General features: G+C 51.6%; 1 protein-coding gene across 3 annotated transcripts; it reads left to right on the top strand.

The window, feature by feature from the left end:
- On the top strand, positions 1 to 27756 carry IL12RB1 (interleukin 12 receptor subunit beta 1). Of its 3 annotated transcripts, XM_058424888.1 has the most exons (17): positions 67 to 166; positions 2780 to 2839; positions 3999 to 4113; positions 5247 to 5416; positions 9030 to 9169; positions 10679 to 10709; positions 11136 to 11255; positions 13079 to 13098; positions 14485 to 14722; positions 17127 to 17294; positions 18329 to 18466; positions 20272 to 20427; positions 22924 to 23058; positions 24651 to 24747; positions 25764 to 25836; positions 26871 to 27049; positions 27343 to 27756. In XM_058424888.1, exons 1-17 carry the CDS (start codon positions 103 to 105, stop codon positions 27353 to 27355), a joined length of 1917 nt encoding a protein of 638 aa, XP_058280871.1. In that variant the 5' UTR covers positions 67 to 102; the 3' UTR covers positions 27356 to 27756. The 3 variants fall into 3 exon arrangements, with proteins under 3 accessions (XP_032026020.1, XP_058280872.1, XP_058280871.1); XM_032170129.2 differs by having other exon boundaries at positions 1 to 166; positions 13079 to 13161; positions 26871 to 27756; XM_058424889.1 differs by having other exon boundaries at positions 25 to 166; positions 26871 to 27756.

The following is a 27756-nucleotide window of genomic DNA, read 5'->3' as shown; positions in this document are numbered from 1 at the left end:
TCCTTGCTCAGCTTCAATGTGTTCCGGAGTGGGGACGGGGTGGCTGAAGCTCGCAGGTGGCAGAGAGGCTCCCCTGGGGCTGTGGGGCTCTGCGTGGATCCGATGGGGCCGCTGATGACCTGGGTGGTCCCCCTCCTCTTCCTCTTCCTGCTGTCCAGGCAGGGCGGTGAGTCCCCTGACCCAGGCAGGGCGGTGAGTCCCCCGACCCTGGCATGGCGGCTCCTCTTGCTGGGTGGAGGCACGTGTATGTGTGGAGAGCTGTGGGCCTGCTGTGTGCGTTGGTTTCATCTCTCTGTGCCTCAGTCTTTCCTGCTGTCAAATGGGAGATGGGCAGTCATGGCTTCTGGGATCGAACTTAGACATCTTGCCTCCAGTCTTGATTTTCTGTTCTGTGAAATGCACTAAATCTTTTCCACCTCCCGGAGTTCAATGAGAAAAAAAACTAAGGAAGGAATAAAAAGCAAGTATGTATCTAATAGGTAGACATAGTATAGTATCTTATGTATGTAGTTTACAATAGATAGACATACATAATATAATGTATACAGTAATTTCCATATTTATGGGGCAATGGTTCCAGGACCCTCTGCAGATACCAAAATCCAAGGATACTCAAGTTCCTGATAAAAAATGGTAAAGTATTTGCATATAACCTACGCACATCCTTCCGTATACTTTATTTATTTATTTATTTATTTACTGAGATAGGGTCTCACTGTGTTGCCCAGGCTGGAGTGCAGTGGCCTGATCATAGCTCACTGCAGCCTTGACCACCTGGGCTCAAGTGATCCTCCTGCCTTAGTCCCTTGAGTAGCTGGGACTGCAGGCGCACACTACCATGCCTGGTTAATTTTTTTGGCACATACTTTTTACAGAGACAGGGTCTCGCTGTGTTGCCCAGGCTGGTCTTGAACTCCTGGGCTCAAATGATCCACTCACCTCGGCCTCCCAAAGTACTCAGACTACAGGTGTGAGCCACCATGCCCCGCCTTCCCATATACTTTAAATAATCTCAGGCCCTGCACTGTGGCTCACTTCTGAAAATCCGGCACTATGGGAGGCCAAGACAGGTGGATCACTTGAGGTCAGGAGTTCGAGACCAGCCTGGCCAACATGGTCAAACCCCATCTCTACTAAAAATGCAAAACTTAGCCAGGCTTGATGATGGACACCTGTACTCCCAGCTACTCAGGAGCTGAGGTGGGAGGATCGCTTGAATGCAGAAGGCAGAGGTTGCAGTGAGCCGAGATTGCAGCACTGCATTCCAGCCTGTGTGGCAGAGCAAGACTCTATCTCAATAATAAAAATAAATAAACTTTCCCTCTCTGTACACTGGGGATCAGCGGGGTGCTGACTTTTTCAATGGCTCTTGAGATGCACTGAGTGCCTGTAGAATGCCCACAGCAGTGCTGGCCACACCTCAAGGTCCTAGCGCCTTCAGGGGCCAGGCATGGCTGGAGACCAGCAGCAGGGAGGGGGCTAGGGGCAGCCCACAAGGTAACCTGGAGACAGTGGCAGTGAGTGGTCAGTCCAGGGAGAGGGAAGGAGGATGGGCTTTAGGCTGCCAGGGTTGGGTGGGTGGGTGGGGGTTCTGTGTCATCACAGAGAGAGATGGAAGGATGGAGAGCCTTGTGTGTTAAGCATCCTTCCCCCCTCAAGATTGGACCCTTGGGGCCGTTTCCTGGGGTGCCACCTTCTCCCCCAAGGCTTCCAATCTGCCTGCAGGGCTCAGGGCAGGTCCTTCTTGTGGGAGTGAGGGCGCTGGGGTCTTCCTGACCCATCCATGGTGGCATCCCCCTCCTTCTCTCACCCAGTTCCACACCTAGCAGACAGTGGCACTCCTAAAGAGCACGGGGGTCCCAGTGGCTGAGGGAGGTCGCTGCCTCCTGGAGAAATGTTATTAATAATTGCCCCAACTGCTAGTGGGCCAAGTGTGCTTGTCTGGGCCAGCCCTGGCAGGCCTCTCCGTGCCATGCACCCTCTACTGTCTCTCCCCATGCTGGCTTCAGACACTGGTGCCACCCCAGGCACACCCCCACTTCTCTCTGCCCTCCAGACTGTTGGTCTTACTGTTCTTTCCTGCTGGGGGGACCTCCCAAGAGTGTCTCCCAAATATGCATCTCAACCTCTGAGGACTAAAGGGTGGTGGATGAATGGATAGACAGGTGGATGGGTGGGTAAATGAATAGATGGATCAATTAATAAATACATGTATGTATGTATGTATGGATGGATGGATGTGTGGCTGGATGGATATATCGGTAGGTAGATAAATGGATGGATGGGTGGGTGTATGGATGAATGAATACATGGATGGATGGATGGATGGATAGATTGGTGACTAGATGGATAGATGGATGGTTGGGTGAATGGATAATGGATGAATGAATGCATGGATGCATGGATGAATACATGGATGGATGGATGGATGGATGGATGTGGAGATGGATGGATGAGTACATGGATGGATGGACGGGTAGATGGGTGGATGGTGGGGTGGATGGATGATGGATGAATACATGGATGGATGGATGGATGGATGAATTCATGGGTGGATGGATGGGTAGATGGTGGATGGATGAATAAATACATGGATGGATGGGTAGATGGGCGGATGAATACATGGGCAGATGGATGGATGAGTGGTGGTAGGAGGGTGCATAGATGGGAAGGTGGGTAGGAGGGCTGATGATCACTTGGGTGTAGACCCCAAGGCCGAGCCCTTCTCCCCACACAGTGCAAGGCCAGAGATGTCATTATGTCTTCATTGCCTTTACAGCTGCCTGCAGAACCAGTGAGTGCTGTTTTCAGGATCCGCCATATCCGGATGCAGACCCAGGTTTGGGGCAGTTCCTCATTGTTGGCTGAGGATTATGTAGGGCTCTGCCTGACTCCATCCACAGCAGCCCCTCCCATGGCCTCCACCACCAGGCCAAAGACCCAGCCCCAACTGTGGTCTTGGGAGCCCCCACCCCACCACCTGCTGGCCCATTCTCACCAGGTTCAAGGTGCCCTGGAGTAGCCAGCCGCCTCTCTGAACCTCATCACTTCCCTAGCATGGTCTCAGGGCTGGTGTCTGTGTCCGTTCAGATTGGTCGGTACATGGGAGAAAGTACCTGTTAAGCATTTTGAAGCCTCCCCCACCTGATAAATTATTGGAACGTTTATTTTGTTTATTTATTTTTGAGACGGAGTCTTGTTCTGCTGCCCAGGTTGGAGTGCAGTGGCCTGATCACAGCTCACTGCAACCTCTGCCTCCCAGGTTCAAGCTATGCTCCGGCCTCAGCCTTCCAAGTAGCTGGGATTACAGGCGCCCGCCACCACACCTGGCCAATTTTTGTATTTTTAATAGAGACGAGGTTTCACCATGTCGCCCAGGCCGGTCTTGAACTCCTGACCTCAGGTGATGGTGAGCCACCCGCCTCAGCCTCCCAAAGTGCTGGGATTCCAGGAATGAGCCACCTCGCCCGGCCATATTGTCGGAACATTTATGCTCCTAATGCACCCTGAAAAGGGTCTGACACTGAGCAGACACACCGTCCATTCTTTTGTTTGATAACGATTTACTGAGCATCTTCTATGTGTGGACACAGTTCTAGACGTAGGGAACTGGCTCTGAGCTCAACTGACTTCCCAAGACCACAGCCTAGTGGAAGAGATAGACAACAGGCAAACAAATGTCTATCACGAATGTGATGATGTGTTTTGAAGAACCAGAGGATGGAAGTTGGGGCCTGGGGGACCCCCCAAAAAAACACCAGAGGAGGGTGAGGGATAGAGAGAGAGGTGGCAGGACATCCGGCCACTGTGAGGACAAGTTAGGAGGCTGAGGATTCGGAATAGGTTGAGGCGAGAGATGGCAGGAGATGAGGTAGGAAGGACGCAGGGAGGGTTTAGGCTGAGGTGACTGAAAGATGTAAGCATTGCAAAGATTTGTTCTAGGCACGAAGACCCCTCCAGACTCTGGTCTGTTCCCAAGCCTACAGGATCTCTTCCAGGCTCGGCCTCGGGCCCTAGGGACCTGAGCTGCTATCGGATATCCAGTGATCGTTACGAGTGCTCCTGGCAGTATGAGGGTCCCACAGCTGGGGTCAGCCACTTCCTGCGGTGTTGGTGAGGACCCCTCTACCATTCCCAAACCCTCACCCACCATCCCACTCTTGCTCCAACCCCCTCTGGTGCCCCTACTCTCGGATGCGTGATCTTGGCTGGGTCAACACTCCTTCCTGGGCTTCGGTTTCTCATCTAAGAAGAGAGAGTTGGAGGATTGTGGTGGGGGATTGGTCAGTGAAGGTAGACATCCCAGGGTGGGTGGCCATGAGGGTCTCTCTAGTCCTTCTTTCTTCTTCACCCTTTCACTTATCCATCCATCCATCCATCCATCCATCCATCCATCCATCCATCCATTTCTTTTTTCTTTTTTTTTTTTGAGACGGAGTCTTGCTCTGTTGCCCAGGCTGGAATGCAGTGGCATGAGTCAGCTCACTGCAACCTCTGCCTCCCGAGTTAGAGTGATTTTCCTGCCTCAGCCTCCTGAGTAGCTGGGACTATAGGCACACGCCACCACACATGCTAATTTTTGTATTTTTAGTAGAGACATAGTCTCACCATGTTGGCCAGGCTGGTCTTGAACTCCTGGCCTCAGGTGATCTACCCCCCCTTGGCCTCCCAAAGTGCTGGGATTACAAGTGTGAGGCACTGCGCCCAGCCCATTCATTCGTTTCTTCGCTGTGTGGTGCAGTCCTTGCTGGGAGATACTGGGGTCCCTCAAACCCCTCCAGTCCCAGACTGATCTCCAAGGAACCCCCAGGCTGGGGGAGGAGGTGTACAAGGGACAGAAAAGGATGCTGGGGGCTGGGCCCGGTGGCTCACGCCTGTAAACCCAGCACTTTGGGAGGCTGAGGTGGGCAGATCACCTGAGGCCAGAAGTTGGAGACCAGCCTGGCCAATACGGTGAAACCACATCTCTACTAAAAATACAAAACGTAGACGCATGTGGTGGCCTGTGCCTGTAATCCCAGCTACTAGGGAGGCTGAGGTGGGAGAATTGCTTGAACCAGGGAGGTGGAGGTTGCAGTGAGCCGAGATCACGCCACCGCACTCCAGCCTGGGTGACAGAATGAAACTCCATCTCCAAACAAACAAACAAACACCAAAAAAACGATGCTGGGATGTGATGCACAAAGTCAGCTGTGGGGTCCACTAGGACCCCAGACTCGGCACCGACACCCTCCTTCCTGCTGCAGCCTTAGCTCCGGGCGCTGCTGCTACTTCGCCACCGGCTCAGCCACCAGGCTGCAGTTCTCCGACCAGGCTGGGGTGTCCGTGCTGTACACTGTCACACTCTGGGTGGAATCCTGGGCCAGGAACCAGACAGAGAAGTCTCCTGAGGTGACCCTGCAGCTCTACAACTCAGGTTAGCACCTTGTTCTCCCCCCTGTCCCTTTTTTACCCAGAGAGGCCATCAGGCTGCAAGGCTGGAGCTGGAGGGGATTCCTGGCCCCTGGCAAGGGACTTGATACTACTAGCCATTGTCACTTCACGTAGTGTCACACAAACACTATTGTGAGAAAGCAGCCTTTCACGGTCCCCTTACCAATCCCCTATTCCTGGGCACTTAGATTGCTTCTGGTTTCTCTCTGCTAGCCATAATGCTGCCAAGACCTGGTTGGGCTCTTAATATCTGTTCTCATGACTCAACATCATGTATTTTGCCGGGTGCAGTGGCTCACGCCTGTAATCCCAGCACTTTGGGAGGCTGGGGTGGGCGGATCATGAGATCAAGAGATCGAGACCATCCTGGTCAACATGGTGAAACCCCATCTCTATTAAAAATACAAAAATTAGCCAGGAGTGGCCACGTGTGCCTGTAGTCCCAGCTACTGGGGAGGCTGAGGCAGGAGAATTGCTTGAACCCAGGAGGTGGAGGATGCAGTGAGCTAAGATCGAGTCACTGCACTGCAGCCTGGGTGACAGAGCAAGACACTGTCTCAAAAAAGAAAGAAAGAAAGAAAGAAAAGAATGAAAGAAATCACGTCATTTGCCACAACATGGACAAAGCTGGAGGACATTACGTTGAGTGAAGTAAGCCAGGCACAGAAACAAAAATATTGCATGATCTCACTTACACGTATAATCTTTTTTTCTTTTCTTCTTCTTTTTTTTTTTGAGACAGAGTCTTGCTCTGTCGCCCAGGCTGGAGTGCAGTGGCGTGATCTCGGCTCACTGCAAGCTCCGCCTCCTGGGTTCACACCATTCTCCTGCCTCAGCCTCCCGAGTAGCTGGGACTACAGGCACCCGCCACCACGCCCAGCTAAGTTTTTGTATTTTTAGTAGAGATGGGGTTTCACCATGGTCTTGATCTCCTGACCTCATGATCCACCCGCCTGGGCCTCCCAAAGTGCTGGGATTACAGGCGAGAGTCACCGTGCCCAGCCCACTTACATGTATAATCTTAAAAAAAGCCGGGCGTGGTGGCTCACACCTGTAATCCCAGCACTTTGGGAGGCCGAGGCGGGCGGATCATGAGGTCAGGAGATCGAGACCATCCTGGCTAACACGGTGAAACCCCATCTCTACTAAAAAATACAAAAAATTAGCCGGGTGAGGTGGCGGGCGCCTGTAGTCCCAGCTACTCAGGAGGCTGAGGCAGAAGAATGGCGTGAACCCCGAGGGGCAGAGCCTGCAGTGAGCCGAGATCCCGCCACTGCACTCCAGCCTGGGCGACAGCGAGACTCCGTCTCAAAAAAAAAAAAAAAAAAAAATGTCAAATATCTAGGCACCAAAAGTAGAACGGTGGTTACCGGGGATGGGGAGAAGGAGGAAATGGGGCAGATGTAGGTCAAAGGAATACAATTTGTAGTTACGCAGCACAAATAAGTCTAGAGTTCCAATGTACAGTAGAGAACTATAATTAAAAATAATGTATATTGAAAATTTGCTAAAAGAATAGATTTTAGGGCTGGGTGCCGTGGTTCACGCCTATAATCCTAGCACTTCGAGAGGCCGAGGTGGGAGGATCACCTGGGGTCAGGAGTTTGAGACCAGCCTGACCAACATGGTGAAACCCCATCTCTACTAAAAATACAAAAATTAGCTGAGTGTGTGGCGGGCGCCTGTAATTCCAGCTACTCGGGAGGCTGAGGCAGGAGACTCGCTTGAACCTGGGGTATGGAGGTTACAGTGAACCAAGATCACGCCACTGCACTCCAGCCTGGGTGACAGAGCAAGACTCCATCTCAAAAAAAAAAAAAAAAAAAGAAAAAGAAAAAATTTTAAGTGTTTCACCACACACCAAAAAAGTAATTATAGTAGGTGATGGATATGTATATACATTTTTAAGAGATGGGGTCTTGCTATGTTGGCCAGGGTGGTCTTGAACTCCTGGGCTCAAATGATCCTCCTGCCTTGGCCTCCCAAAGTGCTTGGAGTACAGGCGTGGGCCCCTGTGCCTGGCTATGGATATGTTAAATTCCTTACTGTAGTAATCATTTCACTATGGATATGTATATCAAACCATCATACCTCTTAAATTTATACAATATACAAAAGAATCAGGCAGGGTATGATCACGGTGCAGCAAGACCAATTTATGCTAATTTATGTCTCTCCTTAGGTCAGGTTCCTTGAAATGGATCTAAAAACTAAGTATGATTTCCCTGATAGTTCTAAACATACAAACAAACAAAAAAAGAATTGGCTGGACACAGTGGCTCATGCCTATAATCCCAGCACTTTGGGAGGCCGAGGCGGGCGGATCACCCGCAAGAGACACGCACTTTTGTAAATTGCTTGCCAGAATCGATTACCCTCTGGCAAGCAATTTACAAAAGTGCCTGTCTCTTCACAGCCTTGCCAGCAATGGGTGTTAATATTTTAAAGATATCTTCACTAACAGGATCCTGTGTATAAATCTTTATTAAAAATTATTTATTTATTTATTTTTTATTTATTTATTTTTTTTGAGACAGAGTCTCGCTCTGTCGCCCAGGCTGGAGTGCAGTGGCGCAATCTTGGCTCACTGCAAGCTTCGCCTCCCGGGTTCACGCCATTCTCCTGCCTCAGCCTCTCCGAGTAGCTGGGACTACAGGCGCCCGCCACGACGCCCGGCTAATTTTTTGTATTTTTTAGTAGAGACGGGGTTTCACCGTGGTCTCGATCTCCTGACCTCGTGATCCGCCCGCCTCGGCCTCCCAAAGTGCTGGGATTACAAGCGTGAGCCACCGCGCCTGGCCTAGTTATTTATTTTTAAATTTTAATTTAATTTTAATTTGTTTTGAGACAGAGTCTTGCCCTGTCACCCAGGCCAGAGTGCAGTGGTGGAATCTCGTCTAACTACAACCTCCGCCTCCTGGGTCCAAGCAATTCTCCTGCCTCAGCCTCTGGAGTGGCTGGGATTACAGGCGCCCACCACCATGCCTGGCTAATTTTTGTATTTAGTAGAGACGGTGTTTCACCGTGTTGGCCAGGTTGGTCTTAAACTCCTGACCTCAGATGATCCACCCACCACGGCTTCCCAAACTGCTAGGATTACAGCTATGAGCCACTGTGCCTGGCCATATTTGTTGTTTTTTAGAGACAAGGTCTCCCTCTGTCTGCTAGACTCGAGTGCAGTGGTGTGTTCAGGGCTCACTTCAGCCTCAACCTCCTAGGCTCAAGTGATCCTCCCATCTCACTCTCCTAAGTAGCTGGAACCACAGTCATGAACTACCATGCCTGGCTAATTTTTATGTAAAGATGATGGGGGTCTCACAATGTTGCCCAGGCTGGTCTCGAACTCCTGGGCTTAAGTGATCTTCCTGCCTTGGCCTCCCAAAACACTGGAATTACCGGGTGAGCCACCTTATGTGGCTTGTGTATAAATCTTGACTTTTTGTTCATAGTGTACCAGGCTTAGCTGGGACCTGCAAGGTGTCCCCTAATTCATATTTGGGGATTCAGTTGCTTACCCTGGATAGGGTGGATTTTCAGGGCCCATTAACTCACACACGTGTGGGCTGTCCCTCGCCAATCCCTACCTCTGCTTCCAGTTAAATATGAGCCTCCTCTGGGAGACATCAAGGTGTCCAAGTTGGCCGGGCAGCTGCGTATGGAGTGGGAGACACCGGATAACCAGGTTGGTGCTGAGGTGCAGTTCCGGCACCGGACACCCAGCAGCCCATGGAAGTTGGTGAGTTTGTTTCCCAAGTCCAGGGGGGACACGGGTCTCTCCAGGGCACCTTCACCCCCAAATCAGTCTCACCATCTCTGCATCCGTCCCCACTCCCAACCAGCCCCCACTCTAACCCCTGAGGTGGTTTTTTTCTTTTTCTTTTTCTTTTCTTTTTTTTTTTTTTGAGACGGAGCCTTGCTCCGTCACCCAGGCTGGAATGCAGTGGCATGATCTGAGCTCACTGCAACCTCTGCCTCCCGGGTTCAAGCGATTGTCCTGCGTCAGCCTCCCGAGTAGCTGGGATTACAGGCATGCGCCCACCACCACGCGCGGCTAATTTTTGTATTTTTAGTAGAGACAGGGTTTCGCCATGTGGGCCAGACTGGTCTCAAACTCCTCAGGTGATCCGCCCACCTTGTCCTTCCAAAGTGCTGGGATTACAGGCATGAGCCACCACGCCTGGCTCCCACTAAAATTTTTTAAAATAAATTTTTTCTTTTGGAATAATCTTTGATTTTCAGAAAAGTTACTATATAAACTGGTGCAGAGAACGCCTATATACCCTTTACCCAAACTCCTCTAATGTTAATGTCTTACATAAACTCCAGGCATTATTTGAATGTCACCAGTTTTTCCAGGAATGTCTTTCTTCTGTTCCTAGATTCAATCCAGGATCCCACATTGTGTTTAGTAAAATAATTATTAATTTTTAAAATTTAGTTATAATAATTTTTTACTGCTTTATATGTTCCTAAAGAAGGTTTGAATCTAGAGAAGGTTCTCTAGTAATTAACTATAGAAATAATCCCTGAAAGCCGGGCATGGTGGCTCACGCTTGTAATCCTAGCACTTTGGGAGGCCAAGGCGGGCGGATCACGAGGTCAGGAGATGGAGACCACAGTGAAACCCCATCTCTACTAAAAATACAAAAAATTAGCCGGGCGTGGTGGCGGGCGCCTGTAGTCCCAGCTACTCGGAGAGGCTAAGGCAGGAGAATGGCGTGAACCCGGGAGGCGGAGCTTGCAGTGAGTGGAGATGCGCCACTGCACTCCAGCCTGGGCGACAGAGCAAGACTCCGTCTCAAAAAAAAAAAAAAAAAAAAAAAAAGAAATAATCCCTGAAAGTATGGTCTTTAATTTAAAAAAATTTAGCGAGGTGCGGTGGCTCACGCCTGTAATCCCAGCACTTTGGGAGGCCGAGTTGGGGTGGGATTGCTTGAGGCCAGGAGTTTGAGACCAGCCTGGGCAACATGGTGAAATCCCGTCTCTACCAAAAATGCAAAAATTAGCTGGGTGTGATGGTGCATGCCTGTAGTCCCAACTACTCAGGAGGCTGAGGCAGGAGGATCACCTGAGCCCTGGCGGGTTGAGGCTTCAATAAGCCGTGATTGCACCACTGCACTCCAGCCTAGATGACAGAGTGAGACCGTGTCTCAGATAAATAAGTAAATAAATAAATAATTGTAAAACAGCAAATATTTTTCAGCACCAAAATGCAAAACAATATATGAATATGTTCTTATTCTAGGGCGACTGCGGACCTCAGGATGATGATATTGGTGAGTATAATAATAGTAATGACAACAACAGCTGCAGCAAATTGGCATTAATTGAGTGCCTACTGTATGCCAGGTCCAATGCTGAATTTTTTGTATGCCTCTTACCCTGCCCCATAGTTCAGTATTGGATTATTTCCAAATTGCAGGTGGGGAAACAAATCAAGACTCGGAGGGGGTGAGAAGCCTTTGGCCAAGGCCACGACCCAAGGGATGGCCGTGGCCAGGACTTGAACTGAGGGCAGGGATGGACGCGGGTGATCCTGGAGGCCCTAAGAGGACAGGGCCTGGCCTGCTTCTGCTGAGCCCCCAGGACCCAGCACGTGGCTCTGTACACAGTTGGAGCTCAATAAGTGCATGATGGCTAAGTGACTGGGGCCAAGTCCTGGACAATTCTTACAGCCTGATGTTGGACCTGCCTCTCCCCAGAGTCCTGCCTCTGCCCCCTGGAGATGAATGTGGCCCAGGAATTCCAGCTCCGACGACGGCGGCTGGATAGCCAAGGAAGTTCCTGGAGCAAGTGGAGCAGCTCCGTGTGTGTTCCCCCTGGTAAGATCACTCCGGGCACAGGAACAGGGGCAAACATCAGAAATAAGGCAGCAGCCGGAAGTGGCGGTGCACCCCTGTAGTTCCAGCTGCTCAGAAGGCTGAGGTGGGAGGATCACTTGAGGCCAGTGATTTGAGACCAGCCCAGGCAACATAGTGAGACCCCATCTCTAAAAAATAAAATAAAATGGGGCCGGGCGTGGTGGTTCACGCCTGTAATCCCAGCACTTTGGGAGGCTGAGGCGGGCAGATCACTTGAGGTCAGGAGTTCGAGACCAGCCTGGCCAACATGGTGAAACCCCCTTCTCTACTAAAAATATAAAAATTAGCTGGTGTGGTGGCAGGAGCCTGTAATCCCAGCTACTTGGGAGGCTGAGACAGGAGAATCGCTTGAACCCAGGAGGTGGAGGTTGCAGGGATCCAAGATCACACCACTGCACTCCAGCCTGGGCGACAGGGCCAGACTCTGTCTCAAAGAGAAAAAAAAAAAAAAAAGTAATAATAAGATGGAAAAAGAAATAAGGCAGCAGGTATTAGAAACAAGGTGGTAAGTGTTAGAAATAAGGCAGAGGGAGAAATAGGTGCTCAAACCCTGACAATGTGGTATCTGGTCTTGCTGCACCCACTTTAGGGTTTTTTGCTGCTGTTTTTTTGTTTGTTTGTTTGTTGTTTTTTGTTTTTGTTTTTTTTTTGAGACGGAGTTTCGCTCTGTCACCCCGGCTGGAGTGCAGTGGTGTGATCTTGGCTCACTGCAACCTCCACCTCGTGGGTTCAAGCGATTCTCCTGCCTCAGCCTCCCGAGTAGCTGGGATTTACAGGCATGCACCACCACACCCAGCTAATTTTGTATTTTTAGTAGAGATGGGGTTTCGCCATGTTTGCCCGGCTGGTCTCGAACTCCTGGACTCAAGTGATCCTCCCACCACGGTCTCCCAAAGTGCTGGAATTCCAGGCATGAGCCACTGCGCTCAGCCCACTGCAGGGCTTTATCAAGTGAGAATCATTAGGCTGAACCTCACGGTGTCTCAAGGACAACGTCACCTGTAGGTGGCAGGGTGTACTAAATGGCTGCTGCCCTGAGCCTGGGCAACAGGGAAATGAGTGAGACGGTTTCAAACCATGCAGAAAGGCCTGGCGCTGTGGCTTATGCCTGTAATCCCAGCACTTTGGGAGGCCAAGGCCAGAGGATGTTTGAGGCCAGGAGGTTGAGACAAGCCTGGAAATCAAAACGAGACCCTGTCTCTAGTCTATAAAACAACAGCAACAACAACAAAACCATGCAGAGAAATATATTTGCATTCAAAAAGAAACCTAGAGGCTGGACGTGGTGGCTCACGCCTATAATTCCAGCAGTTTGGGAGGCCGAGGCAAGCGGATCACAAGGTCAGAAGTTCGAAAACAGCCTGACCAACATGGTGAAACCCAGTCTCTACTAAAAATACAAAAATTAGCCGGGCGTGGTGGTACATGCCTGTAATCCCAGCTACTTGGGAGGCTGAGGCAGGAGAATCACTTGAACCCAGAAGGCAGAGGTTGCAGTGAGCCGAGATTGCACCAATGCACTCCAGCCTGGGCAATAGAGTTAGATTTCGTCTCAAAAAACGAACAAACAAAAAACCTTAGGCAACATGAGATTACAGGTGGCAGCTATCCCTAGGGATGCAAATTGTGTTAATTTTTCTTCCTCCAGTTTTTTCTCTTTTCTGCAATTTGGGGCGCAAGGGATTTTCACTTTGTAAATGTGGAGAATCCATCATTTACAAAGAAAACATCCATCAGTCTTTCCCTCCTTCCAATTCATCTGGTTGGTTTGGTTCTGATTGCAGAAAACCCCCCACAGCCTCAGGTGAGATTCTCAGTGGAACAGCTGGGCCGGGATGGGAGGAGGCGGCTGACCCTGAAAGAGCAGGTAACGAGGCTGTCACAGGGCTGTGGGGTGGCCCGGGATGGGGAGCAGGAGGCAAAAAGCTGGAGGGGGATGAGCAAGTGGTAGATGGAGGGAAACGAGATGTAGAGGTGGCAAGAAGTGGGCAAATTGTGGGTTTAACTCCGAAGGTAATAGGGAGCCATGGAGTGTGTGTGAGCAGGGGAGGCACATGACTGGACTCAGATGTTCACAGGCTTTCCCTGGCTCCTGTGTGAGAAACAGAGTGTGGGGAAATTGCACAGAAGCCAGAAGGCCAGGAAGGAGATAATGGTGACTGCATTTGCCCGGGTAGCAGATTATTGCTTTAAGTCCCAAAACAACCCATTAAGTGCAGTCTGATTAGCCCCATTTTACAGAGAGGGAAACTGAGGCATAGAGGGAGTATCTCTGTTGAGACAAAACTGACAAATACTCCACTCATGGACTTTACCATAGTCATCTTAGTCAGGTCCCTAATGGGCTGTTACTATAAGGCTGTAGCAAAAATCCTTTACTTCCTATGTTCCTCTAACTCAAATTCCTTTTCTTTTTTTTTTTTTTTTTTGAGATGGAGTCTTGCTCTGTTGCCCAGGTTGGAGCGCAGTGGCACCATCTCGGCTCACTACAAGCTCCGCCTCCCGGGTTCACGCCATTCTCCTGCCTCAGCCTCCCGAGTAGCTGGGACTACAGGCGCCCACCACCAGGCTGGGCTAGTTTTTTGTATTTTTAGTAGAGACGGGGTTTCACCATGTTAGCCAGGATGGTCTCGATCTCCTGACCTCATGATCCACCCGTCTCGGCCTCCCAAAGTGCTGGGATTATAGGCGTGAGCCACTGCGCCCAGCCTCTCAAATTCCTTTTCTAAGGAAAAATTTTCTGCTTGAGGTAACTGGGTTAAAAGATGGAAACATTTTTGTTTTCCTGAATGTCAGTGGGTTTTGTCAATTTCCCACCTCCTCCAAGCTAGATGTGTGCTGGAGGTGAATGCCTGTCTCACAGCAGCTTTGCCAGCATTGAGGTTTATTTATTTATTTTACCTCTGCCACCCCGATACTGGACTACAGGCCCCCACCACCCCGGCTAATTTTGTATTTTATAGAGACGGGGTTTCACCCGTGATCCGCCCACCTCGGCCTCCCAAAGTGCTGGGATTACAAGCGTGAGCCACCGCGCCCGGCCGAGGCTTATTATTTTTTAAATTTTTGATGCATGTTATTGGCTGTGGCCTTTGTCCAAGTCTGTCTTCATAGGCTGTGCCCTGCTGTCTGCCTATGGGATGATGAGTGTGATCAGGTCCCCACAAGCTGTCTTTCGTACTCCTGACAGCCAACCCAGCTGGAGCTTCCAGAAGGCTGTCAAGGGCTGGCGCCTGGCACAGAGGTCACCTACCGACTGCAGCTCCACATGCTGTCCTGCCCGTGTAAGGCCAAGGCCACCAGGACCCTGCACCTAGGGAAGATGCCCTATCTCTCGGGTGCTGCCTACAACGTGGCTGTCATCTCCTCGAACCAATTTGGTCCTGGCCTGAACCAGACGTGGCACATTCCTGCCGACACCCACACAGGTGCCTCCTCTGGGTGGGGAGGGCAGTATGAGGGCCCCTCAGAGCTGAGCACCTACTCTGAGCCTCAGCTAGACCAGGATGAGAGGAGTGAGGCAGAAAATTTGAAAGGAGTGCCTAATTTAGGGGTGTATCAAAAATTCAGTAATCAGCCAGGCACAGTGGCTCGCACCTGTAATCCCAGCACTTTGGGAGGCCAAGGCAGGTGAATCACCTGAGATCAGCAGTTTGAGACCAGTCTGGCCAACGTGGTGAAACCCAGTCTCTACTAAAAATACAAAAATTAGCTGAGCGTGGTGGCTGTAGTCCCAGCTGCTTGGGAGGCTGAGGCAGGAGAATCGCTTGAACCCAGGAGCCAGAGGTTCCAGTGAGCTGAGACTTTGCCATTGCACTCCAGCCTGGGCAACAAAGAGCAAGACTATGTCAAAAAAACATTCAATAATCAAGATCCATAATGCAGTTTTTTGTTGTTGTTTTGGTTTGTTTGTTTGTTTAAGAGACAGAGTTTTGCTATGTTGTCCAGGCTGGACTTGAACTTCTGGGCTCAATCAATCTTTCTCCCTCAGCCTCCCGAATAGCTGGGAATATAGGCATGTGCCATCATACCTGGCTATTATGCAATATTCAACAACAACAACAACAACAAAAACTAGTTGAGCCACTGCACTCCACCCTGGGTGATAGAGCTACACTCTGTTTCAAAAAAGAAAAAAGAAAGAAAGAAAGAAAAAAGGCTAGAGTTGACCCTGTCTTTATTTAAGATCTAATTTCTTTTTTTCTTGTGACGGATGGCATGATCTCAGCTCACTGCAACCTCCGCCTCCCAGATTCAAGAGGTTCTCCTGCTTCAGCCTCCCGAGTAGCTGGGATTACAGGCATCTGCCACCACACCCGGCTAATTTTGTATTTTTAGTAGAGACGGGGTTTCACCATGTTGGCCAGGCTGGTCTCGAACTCCAGACCTCAAGTGATCCACTTGCCTTGGCCTCCCAGAGTGTTGGGACTATAGGCGTGAGCCACCACGCCCAGCCTAATTTTTGTATTTTTAGTAGAGATGAAGTTTCACCATGTTGCCCAGGCTGGTCTCAAACTCCTGCCCTCAGGTGATCCACCCGCCTCAGCCTCTCAAAGTGCTGGGATTACAGGTGTGAGCCACCGTGGCCGACCTACTATTTTTATTATTTTTGAGCTAGGTTCTCAGTCTGTTGGCAGACTGGAGTGCAATCATGGCTCACTGCAGCCTTGAACTCCGACTCAAGTGATCCCTTCCACCTCAGCCTCTGGAGTAGCTGGGACTACAGACATGCACCACCACACCTGGTTAATTTTTTATTTTTATTTTTTGTAGAGACAGGGGTCTCCCTATGTTGCCCAGGCTGGTCTCGAACTCCTGGGCTCAAGCGATCCACCCATCTCCACTTCCCAAAGTGCTAGGATTACAGGCATGAGCCACTGCACCCAGCCTGGTCCCATATCATAGTGAAATGGTGCCTGTAAAGCTCTCAGCATTGGCTTGGCACATGCAGTTGGTACTCAATAAACTGCAGTTGCTATCCCCAGAATTGCAAGCAGTATCCGTCTCTCTGACATTCATGCAGACGCCCTGGCGGGAGGGAGTGGGAGAGATTTGCCCAGGGACTGAGTGGGTGTGTGCTCGTGCTTCTGAGTTTGGCATGAGACCACCAGTGGGGCCGGTCAGGCCGGGGAGGCCTGGTCTTTCATCACACTCTCCGCCTAGGCGAGGCAAGTGGTGGGCAGCCAGGTATCTGCCACAGCCGGAGACGCCTACAAGGCTGGAAGTGGGTGTAATGGCAGTACAGGAAGCCCTCATGGTGAATATCCTGGCAAGGAGACAGCTGTTAGGCTGGAGGAGGACTCAGCTCATTCAAACACCATCTGCTGACTCGATGCGGCGGATTACGCCTGTAATCTCAGCACTTGGGGAGGCCAAGGCAGGTGGATCACTGGAGGTCAGGAGTTCGAGACCAGCCTGGGCAACACGGTGAAACCCCATTTCCACCAAAAAATAATAATAATAAATTAGCCAGGCATGGTGGCAGGTGCCTATAGTCCCAGCTACTCAGGAGGCTGAGGCAGGAGAATCATTTGAACCCGGGAGGCTGAGGTTGCAGGGAGCCAAAATCATGCCACTGCACTCCAGCCTGGGCGACAGAGCAAGAATCCATCTCCAAAGAAAAAACAAAAAAACAAACGCCATCTGCTACCCACTTTGTGCCTGGCCCCCAGGCAGCCTCCAGTGCAGGGAAACAGCCAAACACAGACACCCCTGGCCCTGTAGGGTCAGGGGTATAGACAAGAGGGTGGAAGAGAGGCTGCAGGAGCCAGAGAAGGGGGCTGGGGAGAGAGACGGCAACTGTCTCAATGGGTCTCTCCCCTCTCCTTCCAGAACCAGTGGCTCTGAATATCAGCGTCGGAACCAACGGGACCACCATGTATTGGCCAGCCCGGGCTCAGAGCACGACATATTGCATTGAATGGCAGCCTGTGGGCCAGGACGGGGACCTTGCCACCTGCAACCTGACTGCACCGCAAGACCCGGATCTGGCTGGAATGGGTAATGGCCTTGAATGGCCTGCCTCTACCCCTCCTCTGTGCCCTCCCTTTTAGGTCCTGGTGGGTTCAAACCTGCAGGGAAGACACATAGCGGGTGTCTAAGGCCCAGAGAGGTGTTGCTGCTTACTCAGTGTCATACAGAGGTAGGGACAGGGTGAGGTTCGGAGCCTCTCACCCATATGGGTCTGGAACCTCTTGCTGGCATCCTGAGCTCAGTTCCAGGCAGATCGTACACCTACAGGTAATGAATCTCACATCCTAAGGTGTTTGTTAAATATTCAACCGCGCCAGGGAAGGTGGCAGTTTGCGAGATGCTGGTGGCAAATTAATGAGGAGTCTTTAGGGAAAGGGGGGCTGTGAGGCTCAGGGGGGCTGTGAGGCTCAGGTGGCCTCTCACTCTCCCGCTTCCTGCTCTGGGCCTTGCCAGAGCCCTAGAAAACCTCAACCTCAGCCTGTTCCTTGAGGAATACACAGCCTGAGGAGACAGAACTGGACACAGAACCCCGACCCCATTGTCCGGGCAAGGTGGCTCACACCTGTAATCCCAGTGCTTTGAGAGGCTGAGGCAGGTGGATCAACTGAGGTCAGGAGTTCGAGACCAGCCTGGCCAACATGGAGAAACTGTCTCTACTAAAAATATAAAAATTAGCTAGGCATGGTGGTGTGCACCTGTAAATCCCAGCTACTCAGGAGGCTGAGGCAGGAGAATCACTTGGACCCAGGAGGCGGAGATTGCAGTGAGTCAAGATCGTGCTATTGCACTCCAGCCTGGGTGACAGAGTGAGACTCCATCTAAAAAAAAAAAAAAAAGAAGCCCTGGTTCCATGGAGTAAGGGCTGGGTTAGAGGAGGATGGGGATGGGGTTGGGGGCATTGCATAGGGAAGAGATCCTGGAGGAGGGGATATTGGTGGAAGGGCTTTGAAGCATGTGTAGGAGTTTTCTGGGGGGTTCCTGGCAGATGGCACAGCCAGTGCAAAGGTGCAGAGGTGGGAACACAATCTACTGAATGGCCTGGCCTTTGCTTATCCTTCCAGCAACCTACAGCTGGAGTCGAGAGTCTGGAGCAATGGGGCAGGAAAAGTGTTACTACATTACCATCTTCGCCTCTGCGCACCCCGAGAAGCTCACCTTGTGGTCTACGGTCCTGTCTACCTACCACTTTGGGGGCAATGGTAAGTGACCCAAACCTGCAGGCTTACATTATTTTTTCTTTTTAAATAATTTAAAAAAATAGAGGCTGGGCATGGTGACTCACGCATGTAATCCCAGCACTTTGGGAAGTCAAGGTGGGTGGATCACCTGAGCTCAGGAATTTGAAACCAGCCTGGCCAACATGGCAAAACCCTATCTCTACTAAAAATACAAAAATTAGCCGGGTTTGGTGGCGCACACCTGTAATTCCAGATACTTGGGAGGCTGAGGCAAGAGAATCGCTTGAACCCAGGAGGTGGAGGTTGCAGTGAGCCGAGATCATGCCACTGTACTCCAGCCTGGGTGACAGAGCAAGACTATGTCTCAAAAAAAAAAAAAAAAAAAAAGGACAATGCTGTTAAGGCAGACAGAATGGCTCACCCCTGTAATCCCAGCACTTTGGCACTTTGGGAGGCTGACGCTAGTGGATCACTTGAACCCAGGGGTTCAAGACCAGCCTGGGTAACATAGCGAGACGCTGTCTCTACAGAAAGAAAAAAATTTGCCAGCCATGGTGGCATGTGCCTGTAGTCCCAACTACTCAGGAGGCCGAGGTGGGAAGATCACTTGATCCTAGGAGTTCGAGGCTGCAGTGAGCTGTGATTGCTCACTGCAATCATACAACCTCCGCCTCCTGGGTTCAAGCCATTCTCCTGCCTCAGCCTCCTGAGTAGCTGGGATTATAGGTGTGCACTACCATGCCTGGATAATTTTTTGTATCTTTAGTAGAGACGGGGTTTCAGCATGTTGGCCAGGCTGGTCTCAAACTCCTAATCTCATGATCCACCTGTCTTGGCCTCCCAAAGTGCTGGGATTACAGGGGTGAGCCACTGCGCCCGGCCAGCATTGTCCATTTTATAGATAAGAAAACTGAGGCCCAGGGAAGGGAAATGACAGTGACTGAGTGGCAGAACCAGAATTAAAACCCAGCCCACCTGACTCTGTGGCCAATGCTACCCCCGTCTCTGGACAGTGGGAGGCTGGGCATTCAAGAAGTACTCAACCAGCACTCCTTTTTTTTTTTTTTTTTTTTTGAGACAGAGTCTCTCTCTGTGGCCCAGGCTGGAGTGCAGTGGCACGATCTTGGCTCACTGAAACCCCCGCCTCCCGGGTTCAAGCGATTCTCGTGCCTCAGCCTCCCGAGTAGCTGGGATTACAGGCGCCCACCACCATGCCCAGCTAATTTTTGTAGTTTTAGTAGAAACAGGGTTTCCCAGGCCGGGCGCGGTGGCTCACGCTTGTAATCCCAGCACTTTGGGAGGCCGAGGCGGGTGGATCACGAGGTCAGGAGATCGAGACCACGGTGAAACCCTACTAAAAATACAAAAAGTTAGCCGGGCGTGGTGGCGGGCGCCTGTAGTCCCAGCTACTCGGAGAGGCTGAGGCAGGAGAATGGCATGAACCTGGGAGGCGGAGCTTGCAGTGAGCCGAGATTGCGCCACTGCACTATGACCATCGGGCTGGCCTTTTTTTTTTTTTTTTTAAAACAGGTCTTCTCTGTTGCCCAGGCTGGAATCATGGTACCACTCGGCTCACCTCAAGTGATTCTCCTGCCTCGGCCTCTGAGTAGCTGGGATTACAGGTGTCCGCCACCATGCCTGGCTAATTTTTGTATTTTTAGTAGAGAAGGAGTTTTGCCATGTTGGCCAGGCTGGTCTCAAACTCCTGGCCTCAAATGACTCACCCACCTTGGCCTCCCAAAGTGCTGGGATTACAGGTGCGAGCCACTGTGCCAGGCCTCGACCAGCACTCTTGGAGTTGACTATAACAGTGGTACTGGTTGCAGCCTCAGCGGCTGGAACACCGCACCACGTCTCGGTGAAGAATCATAGCTTGGACTCTGTGTCTGTGAACTGGGCACCATCCCTGCTGAGCACCTGTCCCGGCGTCCTAAAGGAGTATGTTGTCCGCTGCCGAGATGAAGACAGCAACCAGGTGTCAGGTACGTGAGGTGGTGCAGACCTGGCTCGGGGAGGAAGGGAGGATCCTGGCCTGAGATCTCTCTTGCTGTGTGACCCTGGGCACCTTGCTGTCCTTCTCTGGGCCTTGGTTATCAAACCCTTAAAACAAGAGAATTGGCCGGGCGCAGTGGCTCACGCCTGTAATCCCAGCACTTTGGGAGGCCAAGACGGGCGGATCACCTGAGGTCAGGAGTTCAAGACCAGCCTGACCAACTTGGAGAAACCTCGTCTCTCCTAAAAATACAAAATTAGTCGGGCATGGTGGCACATGCCTGTAATCCCAGCTACACGGGAGGCTGAGGCAGGAGAATTGCTTGAACCCAGGAGGCAGAGATTGCAGTGAGCTGAGATTGTACCACTGCACTCCAGCCTGGGTGACAGAGTGAGACTCTGTCTCAAAAAAACAAAAACAAAAACAAACAAACAAAAAACAAAAACAAGATAAGTAGACTTGAGGGTCTTTTTTTTTTTTTTTTTAAATTTTATAGACAAGGACTCACTCTGTGCCCAGGCTGGAGTGCAGTGGTGCCATCATAGTTCACTGCAGCCTCAACCTCCTGGGCTCAAGCGATCCTCCCACCTCAGCCTCCCTAGTAGCTGGAAACACAGGTGCACACCACCATGCACAGTTAATATTTTATTTTTTGTGGAAATGAGGTCTTGCTATATTGCCCAGGCTGGGATTTTTTCTTTTTTTCTTTTTGAGAGGGAGTCTGGCTCTGTCACCCAGGCTGGAGTGCAGTGGCGCCATCTCAGCTCACTGCAACCTCTGCCTCCCGGGTTCAGGCAATTCTCCTGGCTCAGCCTCCCAAGTAGCTGGGATTACAGGCACCCACCACCATGCCTGGCAAATTTTTGTATTTTTAGCAGAGACGGGGTTTCACCATGTTGACCAGGCTGGTCTCGAACTCTTGACCTCAGGTGAATCACCCGCCTTGGCCTCCCAAAGTGCTGGGATTACAGGTATGAGCCACTGTGTCCGGCCTCGCCCAGGCTGGTTTCAAACTTCTGGCCTCAAACTATCCTCCCACCTTGGCCTCCCAAAGTGCTGGGATTAGTCATGAGCACCCAGCTGAACTTGAGGGTCTTGATCACCCCTTGAAGACACTGGAGAAGGCTGGGTGGGCACCAGTCAAGTGCTTATGGTGTGTTGGGTTCATCCATGGGAAGCTGCTCCTCACATGTAGCAGCAGCTGAACTCTCATCAAGCAGGGATGACTGTCTCCATTCCACAGATGAGGAAACCGAGGCCTGGAGGGGGGATCTGATGAGGGACAGGAAAGCCCACAAAATGGGGTTTAGCCAGGAGGGTTTTCGGCTTTCCCCAGGAAAGAGCTCAAGCGCATGTCGGTGGTATTAGAAACTTTTACTGAAGTGGCTGTGTAGAGCAGCAGCAGAAGTCCTGCTCCTTGCAGAGCGGGGACACCCCACAGGCAGGGCAGCTACCTCTCATATTTATACCCACTTTTAATTATATGCAAATGAAGGGATGGTTTATGCAGAAATATCTAGGATGAAGGTGGTAACTTCCGGGTTGTGGGATCATTGCCATGGAGAGGGGTGGTAATTTCCGGGTGTTGCCATGGTAATGGTAAACTGACATGGCACACTGGCGGGCACGTCTTACGGAAAGCCCAGGACCTGCTTTAGCTAGTCCTCGATTTGGTCCTGTGTCCAAGCCCTGCCTCCAGAGTCCAATCCTGCCTCCAACCTCAGATCCACCTGCCCAAAGATCCAACAAGTCAGCTGGGCGCGGTGGCTCACGCCTGTAATCCCAGCACTTTGGGAGGCTGAGGCGGGCGGATCACTTGAGGCCAGGAGTTCAAGATCAGCCTGGCCAACATAGTGAAACCTCATGTATATTAAAAATACAAAAAATTAGCTGGCTGTGGTGGTGGGCGCCTGTAATCCCAGCTACTCAGGAGGCTGAGGCACACGAATCGCTTGAACCTGAGAGGTAGAGGTTGCAGTGAGCTGAGATCGTGCCACTGCACTCCAGCCTGGGCAACAGAGTGAGACTCCACCTCGAAAAAAAAAAAAATCTTGAGATGAATGGGCGCATTAAGAGGAGATTTTAGGCTGGGCACGGTGGCTCACGCCTATAATCCCAGCACTTTGGGAGGCCAAGGTGGGCGGATCACGAGGTCAGGAGATCGAGACCATCCTGGCTAACACAGTGAAATCCCGTCTTTACTAAAAATACAAAAAATTAGCCAGGCGTGGTGGCGGGCGCCTGTAGTCTCAGCTACTCGGGAGGCTGAGGCAGGAGAATGGCATGAACCCGGGAGGCAGAGCTTGCCTGGGCGACAGAGCAAGACTCCTTCTCAAAAAAAAAAAAAAAAGAAAAGAGAGAGAGAGAGTAGAGATTTTAGCAAAATGCCTAGGAATCCCCACCCCACCCACAGGCTGTGGTAGCCCAGCCTGGCCTCTGAGGAGTAAAGAGGTCCCAGGACTCAGGGTTGCCTGTCCTACTGCAGAGCATCCTGTGCAGCCCACAGAGACCCAAGTTACCCTCAGTGGCCTGCGGGCTGGTGTAGCCTACACGGTGCAGGTGCGAGCAGACACAGCGTGGCTGAGGGGTGTCTGGAGCCAGCCCCAGCGCTTCAGCATCGGTGAGTGGAGGGGGTGGGACCCAGTTATTTACCCAGCATGCACTGCACTGAGCTTCCCATAATGATCTTAGCAGCCCTGCCGTCACTCTCACTCCCTCCATGGCTTCCTACTGCCCTCAGGAGAAAGTAGCAGCTCAACCTGCTCCCATTGTCTTCTCTCGCAGCTTCCTCTCACACTCCAAGAGCCTTGCCCATGCAGGCCCTTCCCTCCCTCCTGCCTGGAATGTTTGTTTTCCACACAGTCCAACTCCTATTCATCCTTCAAAACTCAGCTCAAAAGTTCCCTCCTCCAGCAAGCCTTCTCTGCCTCCTTCTGGCCATGCCCTTGTCTACAACTGTCCCTCCTCCCTGGTCTGACACTGCGGGGTTGGGGGTAGATGCGTCAAGGTATCTGGGGGCTCTTGGGGAGGAGGAAGATGCAGGAATCTGTTCATTGAGCAACAAATAAATGAATGCAAAAACAAGGAGGACACAGGCAAAGCCCGGTGTGGTGGCTCACTCCTGTAATCCCAGCACTTTGGAAGGCTGAGGCTGGAGGATTGCTTGAGCCGAGGAGTTCAAGACCAGCCTGGGCAACATGGTGAGACCTCATCTCTACAAAAAATATTTTAAAAATAGCGGGGTATGGTGGTGCACACCTGCAGTCGCAGCTGCTCAGGAGGCTGAGGTGGGAGGATGGCTTGAGACCAGGAGTTCAAGGTTGCAGTGAGTCGTGACTGCACCACTGCACTCTGGCCTGGGCGACGGAGCAAGACCCTGTCTCAAAAAAAATAAAATAAATAAAAAAAAATAAAGAAGAAGAAGGAGAAGAAAGAAGAAGAAGAGGAAGAGGAATAGAAGAAGAGGGAGGAGGAGAAGGAGGAGGAAGAAGAGAACAACACAGGCTCTGTTGTCTGGGGTGCATGGTTGTAAGAGATTCAGAGATCAAATGATCCCTGTTCATGCCACGGTGTCCTTTCAGTTCCAAGAGAACCAACTGGAACCCAGAGAACAAAAGAGTCAGGGTTGGTGTGGGGCAGGCAGGCCTGGGTCCAGGGGCAGCCATATGTGCCCTATGTGCAGGCTCCTGGAATTACGGAGTCTTTTTTTTTCTTTTTGAGACAGATTTTCCCTCTTGTTGCCCAGGCTGGAGTGCAATGATGTGATCTCGGCTCACTGCAACCTCCGCCTCCCGGGTTCAAACGATTCTTCTGTCTCACTCTCCCGAGTAGCTGGGATTACAGGCGCACACCACCACGCCCGGCTAATTTTTGCGTTTTCAGTAGAGACAGGTTTCATCATATTGGTCAGGCTGGTCTCGAACTCCTGACCTCAGGTGATCAACCCGCCTTGGCCTCCCAAAGTGCTGGGATAACAGGCATGAGTCACTGTGCCCGGCCTGGAATTACAGAGTCTTGAACACTTCCTGCATGCCAGGCCTTTATTCCTTGACAGCTACCGGGCAGGTGGGTTCTGTGGTCTCCCAGTGAGAAGCCCGTGGCATGTGCACCAGGGTCAGCAGCAAGTTCATGGAGAAACCAGGCCCTCCCAGCTCCTTCCCTGAGGAAGAGGCAGGAGGTAGCCCTCTGCCAACCCACGCTCTCCCACCCCAGAAGTGCAGATTTCTGATTGGCTCATCTTCTTCGCCTCCCTGGGGAGCTTCCTGAGCATCCTTTTCGTGGGCGTCCTTGGCTACCTTGGCCTGAACAGGTAACTGACACCTCTTACCATTACCATAGCGATGGTAATGATGCTGGGCAGGGGAGCCCCAAAGTGGAGCTTAGCCCACAGATGGGGTCCTTGGCTTTGCCCAGGAAATAATTCAAGGGCAAGCCAGAGGTAGAAGAAAACAGCTTTACTGAGGCAGCAGTTATAGCTCCATGACTGCCTCTGCAGAGCAGGGCTTCCCTGTAGGTGGAGAGTAGCCGCTGAGAGCGGTTTTGCAGTCAGATTTATACTTACTTTTAATTGCATGCAGATTAAGGGGGGCAGTTTATGCAAAATTTCTTTTTCTTTCTTTCTTTTTGTCTTTCTTTCTTTCTTTTTTTTTTTTTTTTGAGATGGAGTCCTACTCTGTTACCCAGGCTAGAGTGCAGTGGCACGATCCTGGCTCACTGCAACCTCCCCATCCCGGGTTCAAGCCATTCTCCCGTCTCAGCCTCCCAAGTAGCTGGGACTACAGGTGCGTGCCATCACACCCAGCTATTTCTTTTGTATTTTCAGTAGAGACAGGGTTTCACCATGTTGGCCAGGCTGGTCTTGAACTCCTGACCTCAGGTGATCCTATGCAGAAATTTCTAGGGAAGGGGTAGTAACTTTTGGGTCCTTGGTCATTCCCATGGAAAGGGGCGGCGACACTGGTGGGCATGTCTGATTGAAAGCTGCTTTCGAGCCGGGCACAGTGGCTCACGCCTGTAATCCCAGCACTTTGGGAGGCTGAGGCAGGCAGATCGCTTTAGGCCAGGAGTTGGACACCAGCCTGGCCAACATGGCAAAACCTGTCTCTACTAAAAATACAAAAATTAGCCGGCTGTGGTGGCACATGTTTGTAATCTCAGCTACTCAGGAGGCTGAGGCAGGAAAATTGATTGAACCCAGGAGGCAGAGGTTGCAGTGAGCCGAGATCACGCCACTGCACTCCCACCTGGGCAACAGAGCGAGACTCCATCTCCAAAAAAAAAAAAAAAAAACCTCAGCTCCTCTCACCGGCCCCCTTTCCCCCCCAGGGCTGCACGGCACCTGTGCCCTCCACTGCCCACACCCTGTGCCAGCTCCGCCATTGAGTTCGGAGGGAAGGAGGTAAGGATTCCTTTTCTAATTGTAAGTCTTTTTGTTGGGTGCACACGATGGACAAGGGTCACGCATTAGCTCATTTTATTCTCCCCCAATCCATCAAGGTAAGGACTCCAAAACCAGTACTCCAAACCCCTTCCCATTTTAAAGACAGGCAAGCAGAGGTCCATTTCCTGGCACTAGAAACAGAACTCAAAGTGGCTTTATTATAAAGGGCACCTGATGGAAAAATCCCAAGGGAGTGGCCTTCAGATGTGGCTGAATCCAGCGACTGGGGTCTATCTCGGAGCTGCCCGTTCAGGGTTCTCCCCCAGGCAGGCTGAGCCTTCTCTGATTGGAAGCAGGGTGTCCATTCTCCCCATTAACTGGGGCAAAATCTCAGGGCCATCACTGATTGGTCCAGCTTGGGTCACATGCCCTTCCCTGAGCCTAGGGCTAGAACCAGAGGGGTAGGGAAGGGTCTGATGGGTGGGCTGGCCAGGGTCACATGACTATTGCTAGAGCTGAGGTGGGGTCACTGCACTGTCAACCACACCATCTGTGAAAAGAGGGAGGGAAATTTCCCAAAGACAGATGGGAGTGCTCTTCCTAAGAGGGGCTGAATGGGAGTCAGTGCGGCAGACTCCATCCTCAAATCGGTCTCAGGGTATATGGAGTCTCGCTCTGTCACCCAGCCTGGAGTGCAGTGGCGCCATCTCGGCTCACTGCAACCTCTGCCTCCCCGGTTTAAACAATTCTCCTGCCTCAGCCTCCCAAGTAGCTGGGATTACAGGCATGCGCAACCAAGCTCAGCTAATTTTTGTATTTTTAATAGAGATGGGGTTTGGCCATGTTCACCAGGCTGGTCTCAAACTGCTGACCTCAAGTGATCCACCCACCTCAGCCTCCCAAAGTGCTGGGATAACAGGTGTGAGCCACAGTGCCCGTCCAGGTCTCAGGAATTTAGAGAATTTAGCCAGCAGTGACCTGGTCCGTTCCATCCTGCTGTGGATGGGAAGTAGAGCTCTGCTCACAGCTGTGGCCCTACCCTCCCTCTGCAGACTTGGCAGTGGATCAACCCAGTGGACTTCCAGGAAGAGGCATCCCTGCAGGAGGCCCTGGTGGTGGAGATGTCCTGGGACAAAGGCGAGAGGACTGAGCCTCTCAAGAAGACAGAGCTACCAGACGGTGTCCCTGAGCTGGCCCTGGATACAGAGTTGTCCTTGGAGGATGGAGATAGGTGCAAGGCCAAGGTCCTGGGGCCCAATGGGCCAGACGGTCAGGGGTGCAACCCTGCCCGGGGGGTGGGGGGGCTAGACATCCATCGCTCCTGGGATATCAGGGCCTGGAGGCCTCAGGGAGAAACGAGAACATCCGCTTTGTCTTACAGACAGGAAGAGCGACTATCTCAATCACAACGGCTGGTTATTAAGCGCTTATGGCATACCCAGCCCATTCCATCCACTCACATGATTCCCTACCAAATCCCCACAACCACCCCCTGAAAGGAACCATGACTGTTGTACTTTACAGATGTGATCGCTGAGGTTCAGAGAGGGTGAGTGACTCGCCTGAGGCTACGTAGCACACACAGGAGTCAAATTTGGACCCAAATAACCCAGAGCTCCTCCAGGCTCCAGTGCACCTGCCTCCTCTCTGCCCCGCGCCTGTTGCCATACATCCTGCCAGGGGAACCCTAGATACTGCCATGAAATGGAAGCTGCTGCACCCTGCTGGGCCTGGCATCCGTGGGGCAGGAGCAGACTCTGCCATTGACCTGTTCTGGAGTAGAATAGACTGGGAATGGGGGCAAAGGGGGCTCAGATGGATCCCCGGACCCTGGGCTGGGCATCCACCCCCAGGAGCACTGGATGGGGAGTCTGGACTCAAGGGCTCCCTGCAGCATTGCGGGGTCTTGTAGCTTGGAGGATCCAGGCATATGGGGAA

The sequence above is a fragment of the Hylobates moloch genome, unplaced genomic scaffold (genome assembly GCF_009828535.3).
Source record: "Hylobates moloch isolate HMO894 unplaced genomic scaffold, HMol_V3 SCAFFOLD_12, whole genome shotgun sequence".
Lineage (NCBI taxonomy): Eukaryota > Metazoa > Chordata > Mammalia > Primates > Hylobatidae > Hylobates > Hylobates moloch.
This window is presented reverse-complemented; position numbering and strand designations above follow the sequence as displayed.

What these genes read in the sequence shown, in the direction of transcription:
- IL12RB1 (XM_032170129.2), top strand. Translation starts at nt 103, where the DNA reads ATGGGGCCGCTGATGACCTGGGTGGTCCCCCTCCTCTTCCTCTTCCTG. An exon ending in CCAGCAGCCCATGGAAGTTG is followed by an intron (nt 9,170 to 10,678) that starts GTGAGTTTGTTT and finishes TTCTTATTCTAG; the next exon opens with GGCGACTGCGGACCTCAGGA. An exon ending in TCCTGCCGACACCCACACAG is followed by an intron (nt 14,723 to 17,126) that starts GTGCCTCCTCTG and finishes CTCTCCTTCCAG; the next exon opens with AACCAGTGGCTCTGAATATC.